The 27283-nt window shown below is 41.8% G+C and overlaps 1 protein-coding gene across 3 annotated transcripts; it reads right to left on the bottom strand.

Moving 5' to 3' along the window:
• Nucleotides 1-615: 615 nt before the first annotated feature.
• Nucleotides 616-14270, bottom strand: LOC308093096 (uncharacterized protein). Of its 3 annotated transcripts, XM_080439310.1 has the most exons (7): nt 14202-14270; nt 12469-12635; nt 8674-8909; nt 6437-6507; nt 5116-5566; nt 4245-4355; nt 616-2814 (listed from the first exon to the last, which is right to left on the bottom strand). In XM_080439310.1, exons 5-7 carry the CDS (start codon nt 5450-5452, stop codon nt 1109-1111), a joined length of 2154 nt encoding a protein of 717 aa, XP_080295436.1. In that variant the 5' UTR covers nt 5453-5566; nt 6437-6507; nt 8674-8909; nt 12469-12635; nt 14202-14270; the 3' UTR covers nt 616-1108. The 3 variants fall into 3 exon arrangements, with proteins under 3 accessions (XP_080295436.1, XP_080295434.1, XP_080295435.1); XM_080439308.1 differs by lacking the exon at nt 8674-8909; XM_080439309.1 differs by lacking the exons at nt 8674-8909; nt 14202-14270 and having other exon boundaries at nt 12469-12793.
• Nucleotides 14271-27283: the final 13013 nt, after the last annotated feature.

Raw genomic sequence — 27283 nt, 5'->3', positions numbered from 1 at the left:
ACTTAGCCTAGTTATAGCTTAAATGGCTTTTTGCCAGACCCAGGGGGTCAGGCCTACATGAGGCTTTGTCGGTCCCCTTTTCATCCATATATGGACGAAAAGGGGGTCAGGCCTACATGAGGCTTTGTCGGTCCCCTTTTCATCCATATATGGACGAAAACGTTTTCTTACATGTCCCTCTTTTTGATTGGCCAAGCTTAGCGTGACGTAGTGCTCTGATCTTCAGATTTCAACCACTAGGAGTCTGGCAGTGCTCCGAGGAGCACTTTTTCTAGTTAAAAGTCATTTAAGCTATAAATAGATACACACATACATACAAAATACATAAAGTACATTTGTTTTCATTGTTCATTGCATTGCTGTATTGTATTTTTCCCACAAGTTTCCCCCTGGAGCAATGTTTTAAGTCTGTCTCCTCTAATAGATTAATGGATCAATAATTAATTAATTTATTAATAACTAATAGGCAATATCAACACCTGTACTGTTGCTATGGGACACTTTATAGTGGTTGGAGATATAGGGTCGCCTTCATTGACAAATGTGTTATGTTCAACACTTTTAGTTTTGTCCTGCCAACATAAAAAGACAACCACAGGAACATTATTTTTTCATGATTTATATTTATTAAGAAATATGGCAGACAGGAATTACATCTCAATGTCCAGAAAAAAAACATGCCATTTCCTTCTTTCCTTTTTTTTTAAACAGAAACAAACAAAATGCAAAACACAAAGACCAAAAGTAAAACAAAATAGAACAAATCAAAACAAAATACCCCTGGAAGCCCACAGCATCCTCTATAGTCTATACCACACAGCTGGATACTGTAAACCACTGGCCCCCACCACACTACATGGTCATTCTAAGCATTAGATAACACTGGAGGTGTTGACAATTATGAACACACTGATCACATTATTCTGGTTGGTATAAATGTCAGAAAAGACTTTGGACTTTTCTTTTGTTCCTTTTGTAAATACATGATACAGTTTGATTTAGTTCTGTTTTTAAATTTTTAAACCTCGTTTTTCAAATCATTCCTTATTTTGATAGTTTTACTTAACTATAATAGCATTGCCCCTCAGATCCAGCACTGAACAGTTGGTCACATTTTGTCTGAGAGAAGAGGTTCTCCCTTTTCTACCTTAGCCCTATACGCTGCCTTTTCTTTCATCTCCTGCAGGGACTTAATGCGATCCATGTAGCCTGGTCCGCACTCAGATTGCTCTGCTTTAATGAGCAGATCAATGTAGTCTTGAGTGGAGAAGGGATTGGGCCTCAGTGCTTTCTCTCTCAGCCCGTCTAAACACTTGGTTGACTCCTGCATTCGTTTCACCACCTCATTCTGCAGGTGTTTGTACTCTGCTTTTAATTCAGAGATCAGCTCCTTGAAAGTTATATTAGCCTGTTTAGCTTTTTCATATTTGTCTTTCAGGTCCTGTACTGTTTGCTTTTTTATGACTTCTTTGTAACCCCAGTTGTACCTCTGAAGAAAGTGCCATGTAAAGGGGCATTTACTTGTGCATGCAGTGCAGTTACCATCTGATCCAAATACAGGACATTTATACTTATCTGCATCATTGCCACCACACCAGTTAGAGACAGTTAGAGCAGTGCAACATGTCACGTTGCACTGCTGACAGTTTAAAGAATAGCCATCTTTTTGTAATATTTGAAATGGTGTCTTGATTGTGACATCTATCTCATAGTTCTCATTGGCTATGGCCTCTGATTCATTCTTCTCAAGTTTTTGAGTGAACTGTCTGATCTCGTCCATCTTAGCTAACCCAAGTGTGACCTGCGTCTGCAAGCTTTCAACAGAGTTTTCAAACGTCTCTCTTTCTCTGATGACCTCCTTTGTTAAAGTCAAAGTCTTGGTCTGCATTTGGTTCAAAGCTTTGAAGAAGTTCTTCATGCTTTTGAAACCCATGTCCCAAGAGCTCTTATCAAAGGTGCCATCTTCACTGTCATCATCATCATCATCATCATCATCATCATCATCATCATCATCATCATCATCATCATCATCATCATCATCATCATCGTCATCACATGCACCTGCATTGTTTGCACCAGGTGATTTGTTGGCTGCAAACAAGGCAGAATTGTTGAATTTGAAATAAAGTGGCTGCCCTTTTTTAGTTGGACATGGGACCCCTGACTCTTTGATTGCCTCCAGGACTGGTGGGGGCTGACCATCTGCAAATGTCACCAAAACCCTGAAGTTATTTTGTATGTCTTTGCCAAATATTGAGAACACAGAGTCAAACACATATTTCTGTGTAGCTGTGAGCCGTACAAGAGAGGCCTGAGTCACAAAGCAAACTGCATCCATTTCAGAGACTCCACGTTTCGCTGTGAAAAGGTTGTTCAGCTGCTTTGAGATCAGCTTGTCTCTATCTATTCCCCGAGTGTCACCAAAACCTGGTGTGTCAACGATGGTTAGTGAATAGTCAATCTGAAATCCCTCTTGGTGGTTAATCTTGTACACAGTGACTTCAGATGTCTGACTCTCAGCTTGATTATTTTTTTTAGATTTTGTTTCCTCATCATCTAACTTGAACCGAAAAGAATCCCCCCATTTGACATCTAATATGTAGTTGATCATTCCATTGATGAGGGTGGTCTTTCCTGACCCAGTTGCTCCAATAACCATTATGGTGCGATTTCGCCTCGTGCTTTTCTTGCCAAAACTGTAGCTCTTGCATCCATCAATGTCCAACTTGTTTTTCTCCAGAGGCAGCTTGTAAACTGACAGTGACCCTGAATGTATTAGTTTGCCTGTCTGTTTGTAGAATTCAGCTGGACGTACTAAGAGAGAGACAGAGAGAGAGAGAGAGAGAGAGAGAGAGAGAGAGAGAGAGAGAGAGAGAGAGAAGAGATATCAAGGCTTGACACCGACACTAGTCATATATGACTGTATGTAGATCAATGTTGATAGCCGTTACTGAGCATTTACTCTGTAGCTTTACGGTTCCATATACGGTTAATGGACATGATGAAACCAAACAGGAAATAAGTACACTGTGCCAATCCCGTAACACTATTTGATATCTACTGCAATTACAAACGTTCTGTGTATGCTGTGCAGATACGGTATGTATGCTAAGATGATAGGTTCCTGTCCTCCCTGTATGTAATGCCAGCATCCCCCAGTACATCCATGATCTCCAGACTTAAACCTGATTGCCTGTTGTCCCCTTGGTGCCATCTAATAAGTGGAAGTGACGGACAAGTTAAAAACCTGGCGGATCCCTTTGTTAAATTGTGTTTTTCGCCTTGCCCAATGCCCATTTTTGCTGGGCTGTAAAGTAGATTGATAAAGTCAGCAGATAGTAGGGCTGAGATGGCATGGCATTGTGTGCTGTGAAAAAGCAATGTATTCCCCCCCCCCCCCCCTCTCTCTCTCAGCTCTACCATGTTTTGCTGAGCTCTCTTACTATGTTCTATTCCCGCTGGATTGAATCATCCAGTTTATCTGTCTCATGACAATCAGTCTCATGATGGCATTCATGTAGCAAACCTGACCTGGTCTGATACACCAAACTATCCAGCAGATGGAGATTGAACATTTGAGCGTGGCATAATTTCCTTAAAATTATGGTGACACTGGATATAAGAGTCAACTCCCCCATAATAATCCCCTATAATAACACTTTTCTAAAGGGTTTTCTTTTTCTTACTTACTTTTTTCTTGTGTAGCCTATTCTTATTCTTATTTAACCAAAATCGATGCTCTCTATTTACTACTTTATGAGACATATCAAGGTTACATTTTCTCATGTAATCAGATTTCTGCCGTGATAGTGGTTCGCTCATGAACAACTTTACATGACATAAGAATTAATGTTCAGGAGTCATCATGTCACGCGAGGAACACTGCTCTCACATCTCATTGCTGTCACATCCTGCCTTTGCACGTCTGTTCCCTACAAGCATGGATCTCGCCTCGGTGCTGTCAAACCTGCCTGTTAAACCTGTGTAACCTGCACTTACGATATATGTAGGCGATGTCCTACCAGGAACGCTAATAGGGACATCTGTCAGGTCCCCAAAACTAAAACGAGGCCAACTGGATCAAAAGTGCACGACACTACTGTCACATCTGAGTTAACCAAGTGTTCTCGATAGCACTAACTTTGCTAATCAGCTCGTCGTTGTCTAGGCTCTATCTATAACACTCCAAATTCATTCAACTTGGCATATCAAACACAGGAATAATGTATGTTAAAGTGTCTAACTTGGTTTTCCCGAGTTCGCTTGAACCCCTGGTTCAGCACTGGCTCCCTCGCTCTCGTGACGGTGTCCTCCTCGCCCGGTGGTGTCCTCCGTCTGGCCAGCGCTGGTCTCAGCTAAGAGTAGGGATGTCAATAACGCTTAACACTTACATTTTGTAACAGAGTAGCCTAAGGCTGAAATACAGTTATGATGACCCACATAACCAACCTGAAATGTAAAAATTCATGTTGTGTAGTGAGTCTATGGTGAAGAATTTAGTTTTTTTTGCAGATCCACAAGCTCAAAACGCGGCACCAAGCGACGTGTTTCGGCGATCTGCTACTTTTGCTTTTTGAATTTGAATCCTGAAAAGTAACAGTTTTGGAGTTTCCACCCGACAGAGAAGATTTGTAGAATCGGCCTCAGGTCTTAATGGGTTAAGCCCAGTCCACGCAAATGATTCACAACGCAACAAGTAGCAAATTGCAACTACTTGCAGTGGTCTGCATTAACCCATTGCAGGTCAGTGCAGTTTTGGAATTCTGTTGCAAGTGGTTGCAGTTGCAACTTGTTGCGTTGTGAATCATTGATGTGGACTGAGCTTTAGGATTGGTGGGGAGTCTATACTGTATGTTAATTAGGATCAACTGGCACATCCTTTCAAATTACGAGGATATGGTGATTCATCATTATATGAATACAGTTGTGAACAATTCTGCGGTCTAAGAACGTCATGAATCATCTTTCTGCACATTGACTAGAGAAGTAAGAGGTAGAAAATCACATTACACAAAGCTCATGCTGTCTGAATTTCACACCACGCCATAGCAGAAGTAATATAACTAATGTTAAAGGAGTGTTTAAATTGACCTACATGGCCTGTAAGTTAATTACCTTTGGTTGAAGGACCAGTGAATGAATACCTCTGCACCAGATCATTCCTGTTGAGGTCCTTCAGAATGTTCATTATGATCTCCAGAGCTGTCTCAGGGTAGGTCTCCTTTATCTTAACACTGGTGTCTGCCCTGTCAGCTTTCTCCAGTTGGCTCCAGGGGATGGATTTTCTTTCACAGAGATACACCTTGAACACTTTGAAGTCCTCGTCTCCCAGCTCCTCCAGAATTCTGATAATAGGGACAGCTTGAGACGTTGCCATGGTCAATCCCTGGTCCAGGGCCGGTCCTGGGCAATTTGGTGCCCTAGAAAATATTTTTCCTGGCAGCCCCCCCATTTCATAATAAGAGCACCTCAGTCTCTTTAAACAGAAAGTAATACAGAGGACAGGAGCCTATCCTATGTCTGACAGCGCCGCGCCACCGTTTTCTGCCACAGCGCCAACTGGAGCCTGAAAAAAGAAAAACATTTTATTTTTCTTGATTTTTCTTTCCCCCTAGTGGCGCCCTAGGCAACTGCCTACTGTGTCTAATGGGCGCGCCGGCCCTGCCCTGGTCCAAACAGAGAAGAACCAATATTCCATGAGAACATGGATGACAAAACTATGACTTCTTTGTGCTTTATTCTCTTTGAAAGTACGTAAACCAAAATAAACTAGAAAAGTGTGGTCATAGCTTGGAATGGGATCTGAAAAATCTAACTTAGCTTATTATTCCTTAGGAATGTGTGTGCAATGTGTCACGGCAATCAGACGTTGCATTCATGATTTGAGGCATTTTGTTCAAAACGGGCCACTCCTGCAAACTTTGGAAGCCAATCTTAGTCAATTAGGATGGAATATGAAACATCTGACAGATCCGTCTTGATCACATGACTATAGAGATAATGCATAGGGGTAATGTAAAACAAAGTGTTTAGCAAAAAACGGCCTCCTGGTGGCGCTTTTACTGGCCAACGTGGAAACTTTGGGGTAGAGGTTCTGCTCTGGCCTCCAGGGAGTGTGCATGCACAGTGTCATGCCGATCGATGCAACGGTGCCAGAGATTAGCTGTACACAGACGGACGAACACACATACAGACACACACACACACACACACTGGACACACACTGCAGTGCTTTGTGAATATGTGTCTAGTAGCCAGCCACAATCGACACCTTATAGGCTACTGTTCTAATAAATTGCAAGCCTTTATGTTGAAAATGGGTGAAGTGGTCCTTTAACTTCAAGTTCAGTAAAACTGTATGCTATACAACATGAAACAGTAACTCTCAAAAGATACATTTAAATATAATCTGAATGAATGAAATGCTGTTCCTCACCAATTGTACATGCTTCTCTTAGCACCAGGAAATGGTGGTGCTGCAGCTGGCCAGCTGCACCCGGCACACAGCTAAAATGAAAAATGTGGCATGAAATGAACAAAAAGAAAAGTGCCATTTTAACTCACTAGCATAGCTAGAAATCACATTACTTGATTAAGATGAGCCTACATTCCATATCCCCTTGACTAAGGACTTAGAAATAGAAAGAAAAGTGTTTCTAGAGCAAAAGCTTTCACCTGAACTCAAATGTACAAAGATACCCAATAAAACATGTGCCATACAGAAAAGTGTTTCCTTCATGAAGCAACGTACTTTACCTTAGTTAGGTACAATCCGTCACTGTCAGGTGGACACCTTGTATGTCCAGAACTGTTACTTTTCAGGAAAAGCCTAATTAAAACCCCCTAACCTGTGTTCCAATGAAGTTATTATTTAGTTAATAATTAATACTTTATCTGGTTCAATATAAAACCCCAAAACACATTTAAAGGGATACTTCACTTTCAAAAAAACTTTTGGTCATTTTATCGTCTACTCAGGCTTTTGGGAGAACCCTGGACCGTTTTTAAGTTGCTTGATTCAGTATTTCAGATATTTAAAGGGATTCTAGGCAACTTCAGAGATAAAAAAAAAGACCACCACCAGCCAAGAGGACTTTTGAAGGGGCTATGCCAAAAATAGGTTGCTTTATTCGGATACATACGTGTCACTGCCCGCCCCTGCCGGTTCTCTGAATTTATATTTTTAAAATAGGCTCTGTCATGATTAATTGACCACATATATGAAGTTAAACAACTAAATTCTATCCAAACGATATCTTAAAAGTAAATTCCGTGCCTCAAAAAATAAGTTTGAGAGCGTTTTAAAGTTTTAAAACCAAAAGTAAAAACAACGGACATGAAAACATGGCCGCCCATTCCCTTCGGTTTCACTCGAACTCGCCACCTGATTGGCCAACTTTCACTGGGTTGTGAAAACGGACGCGCATTTTATCAGACACGCCCCCTTCCTATACAAACCCATTGTAACTTCAAACTCCATTTTAACTATGTTAGATTCATCAGAAACACCCGTCCTTGGTTCTGGTGACTGATATTGGCCGGGTTTCCCAAAGAGATGTTGCGTAGGGACTGCGTGCGGTCCTTTCGAAGGGTCTTACGTGCGTCCACACAGGCTGCGCAGTACCTTAGCAGGCACGTAAGGGCCAGGTTTTCCTAAAGAGATTTCAGGTCGTGCGTAGCCTACACAGCTTGCGTAAGAGCCTCCTACACAGCTGGGACCCAACCAAACCTATGCTCTACCCTCATTCGTAGCAGCTGGTTGTGTGCTACGTGCTATCTAAACTGGCTTCGGGAAACACCACCGTCGTTGGTTCTCAAGAGCACGGTGTTACGTGTCTGCCTAACTAGCTTCGGGAAACAGCACGCACGTACTCCTGGGAGAGGCTTCGTAGCCTCCGTAGTGCTGTCCTACGCAGCAGTTTGTTAGGCGCTCGTAACACCCTTCGTAGCGAAATAGATCTATAAAAAGACCACACACACACACACACACGCACACACACACACACACACACACACACACACACACACACACACACACACACACACACACACACGCCTACCCAAAAAACAGACATACAAGCTATCAACGCACTGCGACATGGCGTGTCGACAGCTTACATCTGTTCTTTTGGATAGGGCGAGCTGCTGTGCTGGTTCATGCTCTATGCAAGAACCCAAAGTTTACAAATTGTACTCTCACGGATGATCTGATCATCTGATAAAAATATTAAGCATATGCCAAGTTAACTAAAGGTAGATAAATTATGCTGAGCCAAACAAGTTTCCTTAATTTCGAAGTGTGTGTGTGTGTGTGTGTGTGTGTGTGTGTGTGTGTGTGTGTGTGTGTGTGTGTGTGTGTGTGTGTGTGTGTGTGTGTGTGTGTGGTATTTTTATCGATCTATTTCACTGTATATATTCACTACGAAGGGTGTTCAAACTGCTGCCTAACTCCAAGCCCACCCCCTAAACCTAACCTATAAATGCCTAATCCTAACCCCAAAACAATGAAATAAGATGAATTTGTGTGACGTCATAGAGTGGCCTCCAAGTACTATATTAAAGAGCACTGTACCGAGTCTCTTGTCATAACTACAGTTCAGTGTGTTGGAAGTAATAATTTCATTAAATCTTTAACTTCAATAAGAGACTAATGGCAGATGTGGCATCAGTTACCGATGCTTCCCCAGAGAGAGCAGAAGCAAGGAGGAGGAGGAGGAGAACCGTGAAGGCGGCGGGTCCCAAGAGAACGGTCAGACGCAGGAGGAGGAGGACCACCGCCAAGAGACGCGCTGCGTCCGTGAGGCCCAGCAGGAGGAGGAGACGTGCAGCGGCCAAGAAACCGGCCACCAGGAGACGCAGAAAGTCCACCAAGCGTCGCAGAAAGGCCACCAGGAAGCCCGCAAGGAAGCCTGCGAGAAGGACAGCGGCAAAGAAGCAAGTGAGAAGGAGACGAAGGAAGGATCTCAGCCTGCTGTCCAGGGAGATATCGGATGGGTCCACAAATCTTGACCAATCCACTGAATCCGGTGAGAATTTCATGACAAGGCTCAGTAGTGATTTATCCTCTGTAAACCCCCTCAATTACTTCCAAAACGGTGAATGTAATTGAGGTTGTTTGCCCCCTTTCCATCCGTGTGTTTGTCCGTCTGTGGACAGCTAATCTCCGGCACCGTTGGCCCGATCGACATGAAACTGTACACACACTCCCTGGATGCCAGAATTTTTGCTAAACACAACAGATTTTGTCCAAACATCATGGAAATCGGTTCACATTATCTCTAGTCATGTGATCAAGACAGATCTGTCCGATTTTTCATATTCCATCCTGATTGGCTAAGATTGGCATTTAAGGTTTGCAGGAGTTTTGAACAAAATGCCTCAAATCATGAACGCAGCATCCGATTGCCATGCAACATTGCACGCACATTCCCATTAGGCTGAGGAAGAAATGCCACCCTTTCACATTGGCCTATTATAGCAGAACCACCAGGCCTATTTTTGCAAAACATTTTTTAAATATTTTTTTAATGTTACAGATTTTGTCCAAACATCACGAAAATCGGTACACACTAAATCTCTATATCTCTAGTCACGTGATCAAGATGGATCTGTCTGATTTTTCATAGTCCATCCTGATAGGCTAAGATTGGCATCTAAAGTTTGCAGGAATGGTCCGTTTTGAACAAAATGCCTCAAATCATGAATGCAGTGTGCGAAACTTTGCATTGGCCTGTTATAGCGCCATCAGGAGGCCGATTTTTGCAAAACAGTTTTTTTTGCTATTACTACATATTTTATCCAAACATCACGCAAATCGGTCCACATTATATCTACAGTCATGTCATCAAGACGTACCTCCGAGGAGCACATTTGTCTAGTTATTTTTGTTTCACTTTCTCTGTTTCACGTGTGCTGTGCTCTCTTTCTAGGAAATAATCTCCCAACAAGAAGCAAAGTTTAGACTCTAGCTTCTTATTGGCTTAGAGCCAATCAACCTTTTCTGGATCAGGGCCCACTTGAAAATCTCAAGTGCCTGCGGCCCACCCATCTGACCACTTAACACACCAGCCGTGTTAAGTGGTTAGATGGGTGGGCTGTGTGCCTTTTCAGAGCATTTTTTTTAAATGATTAATCAATCGATTGTGTTCCGGCTTGGATCAATAGAATTAACATAGTATATACTTTTTTTAATATATATCTTTTCTTCTTTTCTTTATATTAATGTCATATTAACATTAGAATTTTAGTGTTTTGCCAATATTTTCGGGCCCCACTTGCAATACCCTCGTGGCCCACCAGTGGGCCCCGGCCGGGCCGGCCCACATGTTGAGAAGTGAGGTCGAGGACCCCCAGGGGTCCTTGTGGAGGTTCCAGGGGGTCCCCAGCTAAATGTGTTATTAATGCTTTAAAGTGTAACCACTTTAAACCTATACTTTTATAAATCAACAACAGGCTCTATATGCACAGCAGTATTAAAGAAATTGGCCCTCTTCCTTACTTCCTCCACAGGTCTTACCAATTATACTAAAGGCTCTGTTCCATTTAGTGTAGCACAGTGGTAATAAAACTTTTCAATTTCAAGGACCCCCATAACTCTGAGAGTGTACAAATGGACCGTTAGCCTTGTTTCTATTTGTTACACCCGTAAGGGGCCATTTGGAACCCCGTCAAGACCATGAGGGTCCCTGGACCACACTTTGGGACCCACTGGTGTAGCAGAGTGTTTCCAGTGAGCCAACATGCACAATATCAGCACCCTGACTCTGTTTGACCAGAATGGAACAGAGCTTTCATTAGTATCATTGGTAAGTAAGGAAGAGGCGCAATTTCTTTCCAATATGGCTGCTGTGCATAGAGCCCAAGACGAAATAGAAAGAAAGACATGCCATCTGCGGGTACGGCTGTGGCCTCCTTTTTAGGAGACCGGAATGATGTTGCAGTCTATAATTCATTCCAATGGGTGAGTGAATTTCAAACCAGTCAAACGGGTCAGGTTGCTACTAGGCCTAACACCCAGAACTCATCTAACCCCTGCTCGTTATGCTAGAATAGGATGGCTCAGGGTAGAGGACAGAGTACAGCAACTTGCAATGGGCCTGGTCTTCAAAACAGGGATACCCATACCCATGTACCTGTCAGAATACTTCAATAGCGCAAAAGACACACACAGGCACAACACCAGAAGGAGCTCCACTGATCTCACTGAACCCAGATTCGGCACAACAATTTGGTCAAATTGGTTCTACTGCTACGCCACCAGAATGTGGAATGCCCTACTAACAGTCATACAAAAGTGTGACTCTTTAACCTCCTTCAAAACCGATCTAAAAGAGCACCTACAGGTGTCTGCAATTTGTAACTGGCCCCTGTAAAAAGTCTAAGCTTACCACCGGAAATTAACCCCCCCCCCCCCCAACTGTTTACTGTACATATATTTTTTTATTACTACTCGTATATATGATGTTTTGCATATTATTTTATATTATTGTTTGCTTTTTAAATACACAGGACCTCAATGGAAATAAGCCCTGGGCCTTCTGAACCATTATTTAGCCCCATGGTCGACTGAAATAAATATTGGACCCAATCGTCATAAGCCACTCAATTTTCCAAACATTTTGACACTTAAAATGCTTTTTTCAGAGAGAAAAATCAAGAGAAAATCAACTTTACTATCAACCTTTCTTTGGTCCAGCAACACACTCTCGCGAGATAGCACCAGTAAACATAGGACGTTTGCAAGATCTGCCGTCAGACTGTGCCCACTTAGGAGACCAGTTGTATGCCATTTGTGTACGCTTTCACCTGGCTACAATTGGGAAGCCGTATCTTTCTAAATGCGCAATCTTTGATAGAGGCTATTGGAAAATAGATAATCACTTATTTCATCTGTAAAAATGTTCCAGTCATGGAACATGAGTACAACTCTTTGTAAAGCATGCAAATCACAACGTCATAGCACCAAAAGTGCTGTGACGCATTGTGGGCTTGTAGTCCATGGGCCAGACCAGATATCTGTACCATTTCAGTGGGTAAAACATTATATCAAATTGCTTATAGGGTCAATACAAGTAAATTATGATAGCCTTTCCACAGGAGTAGCTTTACATATTAATTGGACATTTACATTTTGTTATATTTCTCCCTATCAGCGTAATCATTGTTTCCAAAAAGCACACAAGCTGCCAATTCCATATTTAATCTTGAACCTAGGGCAACTAAGACATTTATAAAGGTAATAAAAGCAATGAATCTACAGACACATTTTGTTGTTTTGAAGAAAGAAGAGAAAGAAAGACAATCATCTGTGACCGGGCATCATGTAGATCTACACACACACACACACACACACACACACACACACACACACACACACACACACACACACACACACACACACACACACACACACACACACACACACACACACACACACACACCTCGGAGGAAACAATGCAAAGCACCAACCTCCTAATCAGGAGAAGTTAGGGGGTTCAGTGTCTTGCTCAAGGACAAGTTTTCGACATGAAGCCAGGGGGAGACCGGGGAATGGAACCGGGAACCTTCTTGCTCACAGCTACCGCCAACATCGATTTGGGATTTCGCCCCTCCTAGGCAGGTGGCTGTTCTACCTCCTGACACACACCCACGCACGCACGCACACGCACGCACACTCACACACACACACACACACACACACACACACACACACACACACACACACACACACACACACACACACACACCCACACACACACACACACACACACACACACACACACACACACACACACACACACACACACACACACACACAGGGCAGAGTGAGTAGAAACAAGTGACACATTCTTGGCTGAAGAAAAAAGACAAAAGTGGAGTGAAATGTTTATATTATACTACAGGTAGTTCTTCTGACCAAGCAATTGGTTGAAATAAGCTCTCCAGCTGTGCTGAAATGAGCATGACAGCACACCGTCGCCTAGCCGTTAATAGAAGATTTGAGAATGGATTAATCATTTAGAAATATCAGTTGTGCTGATTAGACGGTATTTCGGCAGAGCAGCAGCCAGGCATCTAACAATCAAACGCAGTGCTGCCTGAAAGACAAACCTCTTGATTTTTTTTTTTTTTTTTTTTTGTTATCAATTGTTTTTATTATCAAATCAGCAATATTTAAATGAATACATTTTTCAACAAAAACAAGATACAAACACATACACAACTTGAAAACACAGAAGGTTAAATACAATAATACAAATAAAAATAATAATAAACCCACCCACCCCTCCCAGGACCAACAATGTCTCGAAATGCAAGGGCCAAACACCATGCCTTGCATATACCTGTGCAAGGTCACAACACTGTGTACAACACTTAAACCAATCCCTTAAGCTTATCTGCGACGTTAGACCACATATCAATGTTCCTCTCACTTGCTCCATGTAAACTCGCCGTTGACAGTTCTAAATAAACAATATCTAAAAAAAATTAAAGCCCATTGGCGAAATGTTAGGGTATAAACCTCTTGATTTCTTAAAGGGAAAGTTCACCTTTTTTCTATCCATTACTCCCCATGGAGCCTTGAATTCATGGATTTGTCTTTGTCGCATTTCTAAGCCAATAATTTGATGACTGGCAGCGGCTTCGGTAGGAGACACAAAGAGTCTCCAGACTCCGTCAGTCATCGAATTATTGACAGTGGTAACAGTATATATATAGTGGCTCAGTATTTGTGGCACTAGTGTTTATGCAGACGTACTAGTCTATATAGTTTTAAAATGTGTAGCACACTGGCATAGACACTATGGCACATTACGAATCCATTAGTTTACAAAAATTAAATATTGATCAAAATGTCCGTCACTAGCTGGCATGGTGATGACTCCTGAACATGTCGCAGTTGCAATTAGTTGTGAGCTTGTAGTACTTGACACTGCCATATAAATTGGGCTTAACATGTTTTTATCTTATTTTCAGTCTTTGTTGTGAACAAAACTTAAGACAACCTGTCCTCTTTTACTCAAATGCATTTCTGTTCTCGGTCTCTCCTTTCTGTTGTCAACCTTGCAAATAACTCTAATTCACAGCCCAATTATTTAACATTTTATTAGTATTATTATTATTATTAATATTATTATGTTAACTCCACATGCACCTATTAGTGTGGTTTTAGAATAGAAAGAAAATACATTTCTACTCACTCTTTTCAGAAGTTTTAAAAGCAAAATGTCCGTCTACTGTCTGTCAGTCTCTTGTTTGCCAGCTCTCTCTCTCTCTCTCTCTCTCTCTCTCTCTCTCTCTCTCTCTCTCTCTCTCTCTCTCTCTCTCTCTCTCTACCTCCCTCTCTCTCTCTCCACCTCCCTCCCCAATTCCTTACTGTGAACTGAAAACAGACCCAAAAAAACAGCAAACACTATTCATGCCAATGGGTGAGTGAATGTCAAACCAGTCAAACTGGTCAGGTTGCTACTAGTAGGCCTTACACCCAGAACTCATCTAACCCCTGCTCATTATGCTAGAATAGGATGGCTCAGGGTAGAGTACAGCAACTTGCAATGGGCCTGGTCTTCAAAACAGGGATACCCATGTACCTGTCAGACTACTTCAATAGTGCAAAAGACACACACAGGCACAACACCAGAAGGAGCTCCACTGATCTCACTGAACCCAGATTCGGCACAAAAATGGGGTCAAACTGTTAATAAAGTATTCAATCAATCAAAAAACGTGAACACATCTTCTGAACCATTCTTTAGCCCCATGGTCCCTGAACTAAATATTGGACCCAATCGTCACAAGCCACACAATTTTCCGAACATTTTGACACTTAAAAAGTTTTTTGCACTATCACAGTCACAGTGTTTTATTTGTGATAACCACTTATTTTTGCTTTTTTTTTTGTGCACTGAAAAAACGGGTCGTGCTGTGACGCATTGTGGGCTTGTAGTCCATGGGCCAGACCAGATATTGGTACTATTTGAGTACAGGCAAAACACCGCCTACAGTGTTATCGATTGACTCAAAAGACAACTAAAGAATCTCATAAAAGCATACAATTTGGCATACATGTCCCTTGGGTCATCCCAAGACATCCCAGAAGGGGTGCCCAAAACAATCTTAAACAGGAAGTGAGTTATTGACAAAATTGAAAATGACCACCTACAGTGTTGTCGATTGACTCAAAAGACAACTAAAGAATCTCATAAAAGCATTCAATTTGGCATACATGTCCCTTGGGTCATCCTAAGACATCCTAGAAGGGGTCTCTGAAATTATCTGAAACAGGAAGTAAGTTATTGACTAAATTGAAAATGGCCGTGTACAGTGTTGACAGATGATGCAAAAGACACTCATAAAAAAGAATCTCATAAAAGCATGAAATTTGGTACAAATGTCCCTTGGGTGATCTGAATGCATCCTAAGGGGTGCCAAAAATGTTTTAAATGTCTCTCAATGGAAAACACTCCTCCCACACGGGCTGCACTGCTACAACATTCAAATCGAGCAGTTTGCCAATCTGGTATTTGGTCCAGAAGCCTGAAAGCTATGCAATATCTACCAGCTCCTGAAAAATATGGATGGATTAAAGTCGCTGATCCGTGGACACCTTTATGGACACTCTTGCCAGAGGCTGCCAAAGTTTGTAGAGAACTCAAGTGTGGCTGCAAAGCTGAGCCCTTCTGTTTGAGAAAGTGTAGATGCTGGGTTACCTTGCAGAGCATTATGCCAATGTGCTGGTAATTGCGAAATGGCACACATGAATACATGTAGTTACTAAACACTAATCACAAAAAATGATCAAGAAGAAAATACATGAGAAGATAGAGTGTAAAACAAGCAAGAAGATGTAGAGTGCAAAATAAATAATATGCAGAGAGTAAAACAAGAATATATAGAGTAAGATAACTACTGATAAGTAACTGCCCTAAAGATACACCTTCAGGAGGCTGCAATTCGAAAATGGCCCCTGTCTAAGTCTTAAACTAAGACCTGGGCACCCCTTGTAGGATGCGTTCAGATCACCCAAGGGACATTTGTACCACATTTCTTGCGTTTATGAGATTCTTTAGGTATCTTGCATCATCTTTCAACACTGTAGGCGGCCATTTTCAACTCACTTCCTGTTTCAGATTATTTTGGGCACCCCTTCTAGGATGTCTTAGGATGACCCAAGGGACATAATATGTGCCAAATTGTATGCTTTTTGGAGATCATTTTGGTGTCTTTTGAGTCAACGGTCAACAGTTTAGGTGGCCATTTTGAATTTTGTCCATAACTCACTTCCTGTTTAAGATTTTTTTGGGCACCCCTTCTAGGATGTTTTAGGATGACCCAAGGGACATCTGTATCAAATGTCATGCTTTTATCCGCCGCGTAACGATTTTTCACTTAGTGCCCCCTACTAAGAGGGTTAGGGTTAGGGTTCTTCAGGTTCACATCTTTCCCACATTAATTATTGTGTTTTAATCCGATTGCCTGAAGTCAAAACGTCATGATTTCCACCCCACTATTGAAATTTGAGTTGTTTATTTAACTTTGTTACACACAGTTTACAGTGGACTCTATAATGCACTATAACAGTCAGTAACTGTATTATTATAGTAAACTATAATATCATTATAATGTTTTAACTATGAGAATTATGATATGATCCTTGCCAAAAAGTCTATGAGACCCCCCAGGGAGAGGGGAGAGATGAAATAAAGACGATCTCAAGGGAAGGCGCTTTCCCTTTTATGAACAACAGCAGTCCATTACTTTAAGAGGTGATAAACACTAATAAAGCTACCAGTCAGAAAGGTCTAATCCAGGGACGTATAGGAATAAAGAAATACAAAAAAAACAGAATTTGCCCACCCAGATGGTACCGATTTGTTAAATGTGGGGTCTTGGCCCATGGAATATCTGCTATTTTTGGTGTGTGACACCAACGTGCAACTGAGTATAAATCAGGCATACAGTAACTGCAAGACCACCCAATAAACCTAACCTCTCAGGGCCCTGTCTTACGTGACTTACCCCTTATGCCTAAACTTTTTTGGCATTTTTTTCTATTTTGAAAACCATTTTTAAATAGTTCAAATAGTCAATTAAAATAGTAAAATATGGCTACTAATTTTATGGACAAGGGGTAAGGTGGCGCGCAAGATCGGGCCCTTAAATGTCTAACCCTTACACTAACGTCTAAACCTAGCCTATTTTAATCATAAAACAATCAAATAAAATAAATTAGTGACGTCATAGAGTGACCCCCAAGTACTATATAAATCGGCAGGGCGCCAAGTCTGCTCAGACTTACAGTTGTGCTTCAGACGTAATTAGTTGCTTAACCAGTTAACTAGGAATTACTTCAATTTCAATTCGTTCATTCTTTATCCATAAGAGAATAATGGCAGATGTGGCCCTAGTTTCCGCTGGATTTACCCCAGCGAAGGCGGAAGCAAGGAGGAGGAGGAGGAGAACCGTGAAGGCGGCAGGTCCCAAGAGAACGGTCAGACGCAGGAGGAGGACCAAGAGACGTGCTGCGTCCGTGAGGCCCAGGAGGAGGAGGAGACGCGCAGCTGCAACCACAACCACCAGGAGACGCAGAAGGTCCACCAGGAGGCCTGCAAGAAGGACCGCGCCAAAGAAGCAAGTGAGGAGAAGGAGAAGAAGGCGGGCCGTATCGGTTGAGTAAGCATCCGTATTGGGGCTGCAACTATGGATTATTTTCTTCGATAGTCCCGTCGATTACTTTGTTTGATTATTTTATTTAAATTGTTTTAAAATATCAGCAAATCGATTAACCATCTTTTTATTACATTTTTTTAAATGCTTTTTTTAATACTTTGTTGCACTGCGGCAGCGTGCAATAATAGTGAAAATGGCCGATCTATGGATTATTTTCTTTCTTCGATAATCCCATCAATTACTTTGTTTGCTTAATTTACTTAAATTGTTTTAATATGTCAGCGAATCGATAAACCGTTTAGGCATTATTTTATTCTTTGTTGCACAGCGGCGGCGTGCAGAAATAGTGAAAATAGCCGATCTAGAAGCTCACAACTTGTGAGCTTGTTGTGAGCTTGTAGATAAGCATTATTTTTTAACCTTTTTTTTCCACACTTTTCACTTATACTTGTGACATGTTGTGAGGTTGTAGATTGGATATTTTTACCCTTTTCTAATGATTTATTTTGTAATTTTTTTTTTACTTTTCACCTAGAATGACATGCCCAAAATAGGGACTGATTGTTAATTGATTATTTTATTAAGTTATCAATCCTCTTTTTTTATTACATTGATTAGTTCGATTAACTGTTGCACCCCTAATCCATACAGTAGCCTACGACGCTGAGCAGAACAACAGCCACGTGAAAGTCCAGACTAAAATAGCATTATAGCCTTTTTTTCTTATTTAGATTGATACCAAATGCCATTCACAGCATGTCTTTTCTGGGACTTGGCAAAATACATAACAGCACTGGGTCTAACTACAGCGGCTCGTGTGGGACAACCAAGGCATGGATGCATGTGTAATGACAACTACTAACAGATTCATGAAAAAGAAAAACACTTTTGACCGCAACAGATAGCATAAGTACTGTAGTGATATGCGTATGGGCTCTGCTCGGGGGCTGCTGGGGAAACTGGACGACATGGGCAATTCTGCAAATAGACCCAATGGCCAGTTATTTGGGATCAATATAAGAATAAAACTAGAAAATGTGCTCCTCGGAGCACAAGTCTCCGCCAGCAGACCCGTGCTATTTTAATAGCACGGGTCGTCTTGGTAGAACGGGTTGTCTTGGTAGAATGCGCGTGGTTTTTGGTGTTCTGCAGGGGCGACTGAATATGTAGTGTCTGCATCTAAAAAAAAATCTTCTTGAAGCAATGTGTCATATGGGAGTCCTCGTAGTTGACTGGTTTGTTCAAATGCTTGTCTGTCTTCTTCATCTTCATTGTCTTGAACAGTTTCAGCAGTTGATTGGTGTGTTTGATCTATGTCCTCTTCTGTGTTACTGTTGTCGATGAGTATGCTTTCTTAGCTTTGGCCTTCTGCGCCTTTGCTTGACCAATGTTAGGTGTTCTCAGAGGGACACACACACGCACGGACGGGTGATTTGTACTGGAAGCTACTGTTCCAATCAAGACTGATTGATCCTGTCTTACCTCACTTCAAAAAACATAAATGGCTTTTTGAAGTGACACACCTATTTATAGGATTTTATTTCGTCATGCGTCCCTCTAGCCAATCAAAGGCATTGGTGTCAACATATTGACACGTGTCACGTGGAGCTTGACCAATGTTAGCTTGGCTAGGAGGGAGGTGAACACACGGCGGGACGAAGCGAAAACATACTCTCCGCTTCCGGCGGAGACAAATATGTTATTTTAGTCCGGACTTGTCCTTTAAGATCACTGATAAGACCCCTTAAAGGACCCCTGCTCCAGACCAAACATATCGGAGCTTCTGGATCTTTCGAGCTCAACTCGAAGGCTAAAGCAGGGACCCTCAATGTTCTTCAGGCCAAGGACCTCTTTAGCTGAGAGAGCTATGAAGCAGGGACCCCCACTACATACATTACGCGTGTTGCATATAGGCCTATACAACGTTTTTATTGTCTCCGCCAGGCCGAAGGCATGGCGAGAGAGTATGTTTTACCCCCTGTCCGTCCGTCCGTCCGTCCGTGTGTCCGTCCGTCCTTCTGTCTGTGACCAGCTAATCTCCGCCACCGTTGGCCCGGTCGCTGTGAAACTGTGCACACACACTCCCTGGATGCCACAGCAGAACCTCTGCCCCACATTTTTCAGATCAGCCTGTCATACCGCCACCATGAGGCCGACTTTTGCGAAACACATTTTTGGATATTACTCCTACAGATTTTGTCCAAAAATTCCAAATTTTTACTTGTAATAGAGTATTTCTACATTGCAGTATTGATAATTTTACTTAAGTAAAACATGTGAGTGCTTAAGTACTGATGACTTTGTTGATGCTGATCAGCAACCACAAAATACTACCAGTGATGGTTATCCCCTGTAAATTGGAAAGCCATCATGGATCATGTGCCCAGTAGTACATTGGGGAAAGTCTCAGCAAAACAGTTCCTGTAAAACAGGATACAAAAATGTACTGACTGTCTATCTCGCAAAAGAGGACACACGGAAGAGATTCCAAAGTGGCAAGCCTCCAACTACTTACCATAAGGAAGACGACACAACATTGGGGAAAGTATCAGCAAAACAGTTCCTGTCAAACAGCATCATAGATGTCTATCTCGCCAAGAAACCCTTCCTACTCTTTCAAGGGAAAGCCAAAGTTCATAGTCACGTGGCAGGATATCCACTCAAACTATATGGATGTACAAAATCTCCATAGCTCGCACAAGTAGTAGTACGCCTTGGCGAGCCCTGTGGCCCATAGAGCAGCGTGAGTCGGCTTGATTGTACAAGTACATCCCCCAGCCATGATGTACAAGTACACCCCCTGGACATGACACAAGTGTGTCGCAGGGACTTACCTCCAATCCAACTGTTATGACCCCAGCCAGGGTCATATGTATTTTCCTGTGCGTTGCCCCTATGTCTTTCTCCCTCATTGGTGTGTGTGTGTGTGTGTGTGTGTGTGTGTGTGTGTGTGTGTGTGTGTGTGTGTGTGTGTGTGTGTGTGTGTGTGTGTGTGTGTGTGTGTGTGTGTGTGTGTGTGTGTGTGTGTGTGTGTGCGCGTGCGTGTGAGCGCGCGCGTGTGTGTGTCCAGTTGAAAACCTGTTAAGAATCACTGATCAATTAAGACTGAAAGACCAATGTACCCCTGCAGATCAGTGTGCTGTGTACAGACATTTATAATGGATCAAAGTTTGCAATGCTCGGCATTATGTGCCTGTAGTTAGGGAATTTTAGCAAAATATTTGGACCATCTGTGAAAAAATGTACTACCAATAGCTTTCTTCACCAATGTGTTCTTATATGTGTCTAGAATCACCTCTCAAAAAGTGCAACCCCAAATCCTCGTGGAAAATCCTGGAGAGCCAATCAAAGTTAAGGAGCCCAAGAGGGCTTGGGTGAAAAATATGAAAAGAAATAAAAGTCTTGTGAGGTGTCTAACTAGGGGTTTTCAGGGGTGCTGAATCCATTCCAACCATTATTTTTGAGTAAAAATGTCTCCCTGGCCATCTAATATTGGTATATTGGTTATTGTTAGTGTATAATCAGTGTATAATCAATGGTAGGGGATTGGGGTGTTGTTGAATTGATTCTATTTTGAAAAATAAAATAAGAAAATATTGCTAAACACTTGATAAAGTGTACACCTACTGTGCACATGCTCAGTGGGATACACTGTCTGCATGTGGGGAAGGAGCGGGAGTGTTGCATCCTGGCAAATATGTCTGGACGATTTTAAGGTACGGTAGTTTATCTACTTTTTGCAAAACTTTTGATTACTGTGAATTTAGATGTCAATTTTCTCTAGCCTATTGCTTACATTGAACAATCATTAGTTAAACAATCATGACACTTGTCTTTTAGTAGACAACATGTCTACTGAGGATTCTGTAGCTTGTGGCTTAAGGTGCTTCATCTGTGGTGGTCCTGAGACTGAGATTCAAAAGCTCTCAAAAGTCACCCAAAAAGGCTATGCACAGATGTTGTCTTATTCTGAGAGTGTGGATGATGCAGCATTAATCAGAAGACTACATGAGGACTGGAAAAACTGAGATGACCCCAAACTAAGATACCATTTGGAATGCAAAACCGAGCTATACAGTCGTGCAAGAGGTATATCCACTGGAAATCGTACGATTTTTTCAATGTGATGAAAGTTGCCACTTGCAGATTTCAATCCTATTCTATTGTTGTGAGTGACATCAATATTTAATAAAAACTTTAAACATAATCTATTCTTTAGAGCAAGATGAGCAAGACCAACGGCCAGACAGGAAGAAAAGACGCAGGGCATTGTCTGGGTCAAGTAGTTCAAGTGCTAGCTGGCACACTTGATCTACCATAATACTTGCATCCTTTGCAATGAAGGTATCAATGCTGGCACATTGAAAAGAAACCCTGGTAAGTCTTTTGTATGTAAGATTCAAATGAATTTTGATAATTGTTTTTCTTGCTCCTCATTGTAGGCTTCCACTCAAAGTAGAATCATTTAATCATGCACATACTGTATGTGGCTACCTTTTATCCAGACAGAGCTCGGCAGTTGTATCGTGCACCTGACAATGTCTACCAGGACCAACTGAAAAGGAGTTTGATGCAGAAAGCAAAGCGACGAGGTGATGACTGGGGACGTGAAGTCGCTGGTCGCCTGTCTGGTATTATAGATTTGGTGGCAGAAGAGGCAGTATATCATATTCGATGAAGAAGAGACTTTGAGAACCCTGTTACAAAGTCTAAGGTAACATTATATGGATACGCAATACAGCTGTACAATACAACTCACATTTCTTATCCTTTATTAGTCCCCCTCATTCCTGGACCCATATCAATCTTGCAGAATAAATTATTTTGAAATCAAAATTTTCACTATTAAAAATTATATTTCTTCCCTCAGGATAAGAAATGTGAGTTGTATTGTACAGCTGTATTGTGTATCCATATAATGTTACCTCAGACTTTGTAACAGGGTTCTCAAAGTCTCTTCTGCATCGAATATGATATACTGCCTCTTCTGCCACCAGGCGACCAGCAACTTCAAGTCCCCAGTCATCACCTCGTCGCTTTGCTCTCTGCATCAAACTCCTTTCAGTTGGTCCTGGTAGACATTATCAGGTGCACGATACAACTGCAGAGCTCTGTCTGGATAAAAGGTAGCCACATACAGTATGTGCATGATTAAATTATTCTACTTTGAATGGAAGCCTACAATGAGGAGCAAGAAAAACAATTATCAAAATTCATTTGAATCTTACATACAAAAGACTTACCAGGGTTTCTTTTCAATGTGCCAGCATTGATACCTTCATTGCAAAGGATGCAAGTATTATGGTAGATCAAGTGTGCCAGCTAGCACTTGAACTACTTGACCCAGACAATGCCCTGCGTCTTTTCTTCCTGTCTGGCCGTTGGTCTTGCTCATCTTGCTCTAAAGAATAGATTATGTTTAAAGTTTTTATTAAATTATGATGTCACTCACAACATAGAATAGGATTGAAATCTGCAAGTGGCAACTTTCATCACATTAAAAAAAACGTACGATTTCCAGTGGATATACCTCTTGCACGACTGTATAGCTCGGTTTTGCATTCCAAATGGTATCTTAGTTTGGGGTCATCTCAGTTTTTCCAGTCCTCATGTAGTCTTCTGATTAATGCTGCATCATCCACACTCTCAGAATAAGACAACATCTGTGCATAGCCTTTTTGGGTGACTTTTGAGAGCTTTTGAATCTCAGTCTCAGGACCACCACAGATGAAGCACCTTAAGCCACAAGCTACAGAATCCTCTTCCATGTTGTCTACTAAAAGACAAGTGTCATGATTGTTTAACTAATGATTGTTCAATGTAAGCAATAGGCTAGAGAAAATTGACATCTAAATTCACAGTAATCAAAAGTTTTGCCAGCAGAGGAAAATAAATGCCAAAAAGTAGATAAACTACCGTACCTTAAAATCGTCCAGACATATTTGCCAGGATGCAACACTCCCGCTCCTTCCCCACATGCAGACAGTGTATCCCACTGAGCATGTGCACAGTAGGTGTACACTCTTATCAAGTGTTTAGCAATATTTTCTTATTTTATTTTTCAAAATAGAATCAATTCAACAACACCCCAATCCCCTACCATTGATTATACACTGATTATACACTAACAATAACCAATATACCAATATTAGATGGCCAGGGAGACATTTTTACTCAAAAATAATGGTTGGAATGGATTCAGCACCCCTGAAAACCCCTAGTTAGACACCTCACAAGACTTTTATTTCTTTTCATATTTTTCACCCAAGCCCTCTGGGCTCCTTAACTTTGATTGGCTCTCCAGGATTTTCCACGAGGATTTGGGTTTGCACTTTTTGAGAGGTGATTCTAGACACCTATAAGAATACATTGGTGAAGAAAGCTATTGGTAGTAAATATTTTCACAGATGGTCCAAATATTTTGCTAAAATTCCCTAACTACTGGGACAGACGGGCAAAGAGAACATACATGTGATGTATATATATATATATATATATATAATTTTTTTTGTGCAATTTTCCAGGAAGAGAATGTGATTTTGTTTATTTATATTTTTGTCAGTACACAGTATCTCTATAGTCATGTGATCAACACGGATCTGTCCGATTTTCCAGATTCCATCCTGATTGGCTAAGATTGTCTCCCAAAGTTTGCAGGATTGCTCCGTTTTGAACACAATGCCTCAAATCATAAACGCAGCTTGCGATTTCAGTGAAATTTCACACGCACATTCCCACTAGGCAGAGGAAGAAATGCCACTTGAAATGTTTTAAATCAGCCTCATGGTGGCGCTATAACAGGCCGATTTGCGTTTTTAACTATAACTGCACCGATCTGCCAGAAACATTGCACGCACACTCCCTAGAGGCCAAGGAAAAACATCTGCCCTGCATTTTTCACATTTGCCTTTTATAGCGCCACCAGGAGGCCGACTTATGTAAAACACATTTTTTGATATTTTTGTTTCTTTCTGTGCAGCACTTTGGGCAATCTTTGGTTTTATGTAAACGTAATCTATACATAAAGTTTGATTTGATTTGAACTGCTTCCTCCTCCGCGCTCCTCTGTGGGCAGCACTCAGCTGGGTCAAGCTGAAAACAAGTTCCCCGGCGGGATGAAAAAGGTCAGCAAAAAACAAACAAAAAATATAGCTGCAAGCAGCGATAACACGGGGCCAGTGAAAGACAGAGAGAGAGAGACATGGAGACTGAATAGATTGAAGAGAGAGAGAGAGACAAGGAAACTGGAGATGGAGAGAGAGACATGGAAACTAGAGAGAGAGGCATGGAAACTGGAGAGAGAGAGAGATGGAAACTGAATAGATTGAAGAGAGAGAGAGAGAGAGAGAGAGAGAGAGAGAGAGAGAGAGAGAGAGAGACAGACATGGAAACTGAAGAGAGAGAGAGAGAGAGAGAGAGAGAGAGAGAGAGAGACATGGAAACTGAAGAGAGAGAGAGAGAGAGACAGATCATCATGATCACCTCAACACATCGTCGGGGACAGGGATCGAACCGGTGACCTCCGGACTCATAGGCTGCCTTTCTTTTCATTGAGCTAGAGATATGATAGTCCTGGTAGTGTCTGTGTATATATATAAGTCTTTCCGTCCCTGACGGGCCAGGCCTTTGTTTCGCTAACTACTCTAGATCACTGGTTCCCTAACCATCTACCGATAGAGAAATTGTATGTCTCCTCGGAACAGAAACCATTGAAAATAGCCGATCTACAAGCTCACAAAATGTTGCTATCTGAAAGGTTGTGAGATTGTAGATCGGCTATTTTCACTGGTTTCTGTTCCGAGGAGACGCGTAAGTCTAAGAATGGAGAGAGAGAGAGAGAGAGAGAGAGAGAGAGAGAGAGAGAGAGAGAGAGAGAGAGAGAGAGAGAGAGAGAGAGAGAGAGAGAGAGAGAGAGGGAAACGGAATAGATTGGAGAGAGAGAGAGAGAGAAAGACATGGAAACGGAATAGATTGGAGAGAGAGAGAGAGAGGGACATGGAAACGGAATAGATTGAAGAGAGAGAGAGAGAGAGCAAGAGAGCCATGGAAACGGAATAGATTGAAGAGAGAGAGAGAGAGACATGGAAACGGAATAGATTGAAGAGAGAGAGAGAGACATGGAAACGGAATAGATTGAAGAGAGAGAGACATGGAAACGGAATAGATTGAAGAGAGAGAGAGATGAAAACAGAATGGATTGATTCGACATCTCATCCTATTGCCCTTAATAGGACTCGAACTCTCAACCTTCGGACTGACAGGCTGCAACGCTAACTATAGTGCTATAGCTTTGTGCAGGCTGATGTTGTCTGTTGAAGATGATAAACTCTTGCCTTCTGTCATGAACCAAGCCCCTGTTTCACTAACACTAAGATCACTCGTTCACAAACCATTTACCAAAAGAGAAATTGTATGTCTCCTCGAAACTGAAACCAGTGAAAGCGGCCGATCTACAAGCTCACAAAACGTTGGTATCTGAAAAGTTGTGAGATTGTAGATCAGCTACTTTTACAATGAAGTACGTCATACATTGAAAAAACGTACTCTCTAATAAGCATTTCAGGTTATCTTTAGCATTTGCACATGTATTCATTGATACAGTCATGTTTTTTGCAATTCAACTTAAATGAGTCTGCATCAAGTGAGGCTTGAACCGGCAACCTTGCGGTCGTGAGGCACTCGCTTAAAGGAGAAATCCGGACATTTTAAGTGTTATCTTTGATGTGTCGTTACTCACCTACCGACGTAGAAAGTGGCGTTGTTTTTTTCCAGCGATTCCCCTGTCGAGCTAACGCTGGTTGCTTGTTTCTCTCCCAGAACCTGGCAACTTGGTGTTGCCAGGCAGAGAAATAAGCAAACAACGTTAGCTCGTTCGGCATTAGCGATAGCTTCTCAGGGACTTTCAGTGCATGTTTGAGTATCATGAGACTCTACAATGAGTAGTTGTAGAGAAAAAAATAACTTTGCATCGGTTATAATAGACGAATTTCCCTTAGCCACGCGCTCCCATTATGCCAACGGAGGGGGTTGAAAAAATTACGACAGGGGAATCGCTGGAAAAAATCAACGCCACTTTCTACGTCGTTAGGTGAGTAACGACACATCAAAGATAACACTTAAAATGTCCGGATTTCTCCTTTAAGGGAGAAGCCATTGGACCAACAGACAAGACCTGTGAAAAAAGAGATCACACAGATGACACAGTTTCACGCAAATGGCTGAAAAATCCTGGGTTTAAGTGTTTTTCAAACTGCTCAAAATTGCGGACAATCTAAGGGCGGAGCTTACTGGTCAAAGTGATACATGTGTTCCTCATGAGTCAAGGCACATGTGTAAGCAGGTTTAATGGCTGTCGGCCAAACAAGGCATGACTTTTGCCTGTTTAAAGTTTGCATTTTCAAAAAATTGCTATAGCGCCCCCCTTTGGCCAATTGGAGTAAGATTGGTTTCAGTGATATTTGGAATGACCCTCAACCTTTCTGCAAAGTTTCAAAGAAATGTGAGTCTGCATGTGTGTGTTAGGGGCAGATGAATAATCTCCTCCTGGGATTTTTGAGTAATCTGCACGAAACTCTTTACACATGAACTTTGGACCTCTGCCGACATAACGATG

The sequence above is a fragment of the Gymnoscopelus braueri genome, assembly GCF_963280865.1.
Source record: "Gymnoscopelus braueri genome assembly, chromosome: 10".
In the NCBI taxonomy this organism is placed as follows: domain Eukaryota; kingdom Metazoa; phylum Chordata; class Actinopteri; order Myctophiformes; family Myctophidae; genus Gymnoscopelus; species Gymnoscopelus braueri.
Note: the sequence above shows the minus strand (reverse complement) of the source record. Positions and strands in the feature narration are given on the sequence as shown.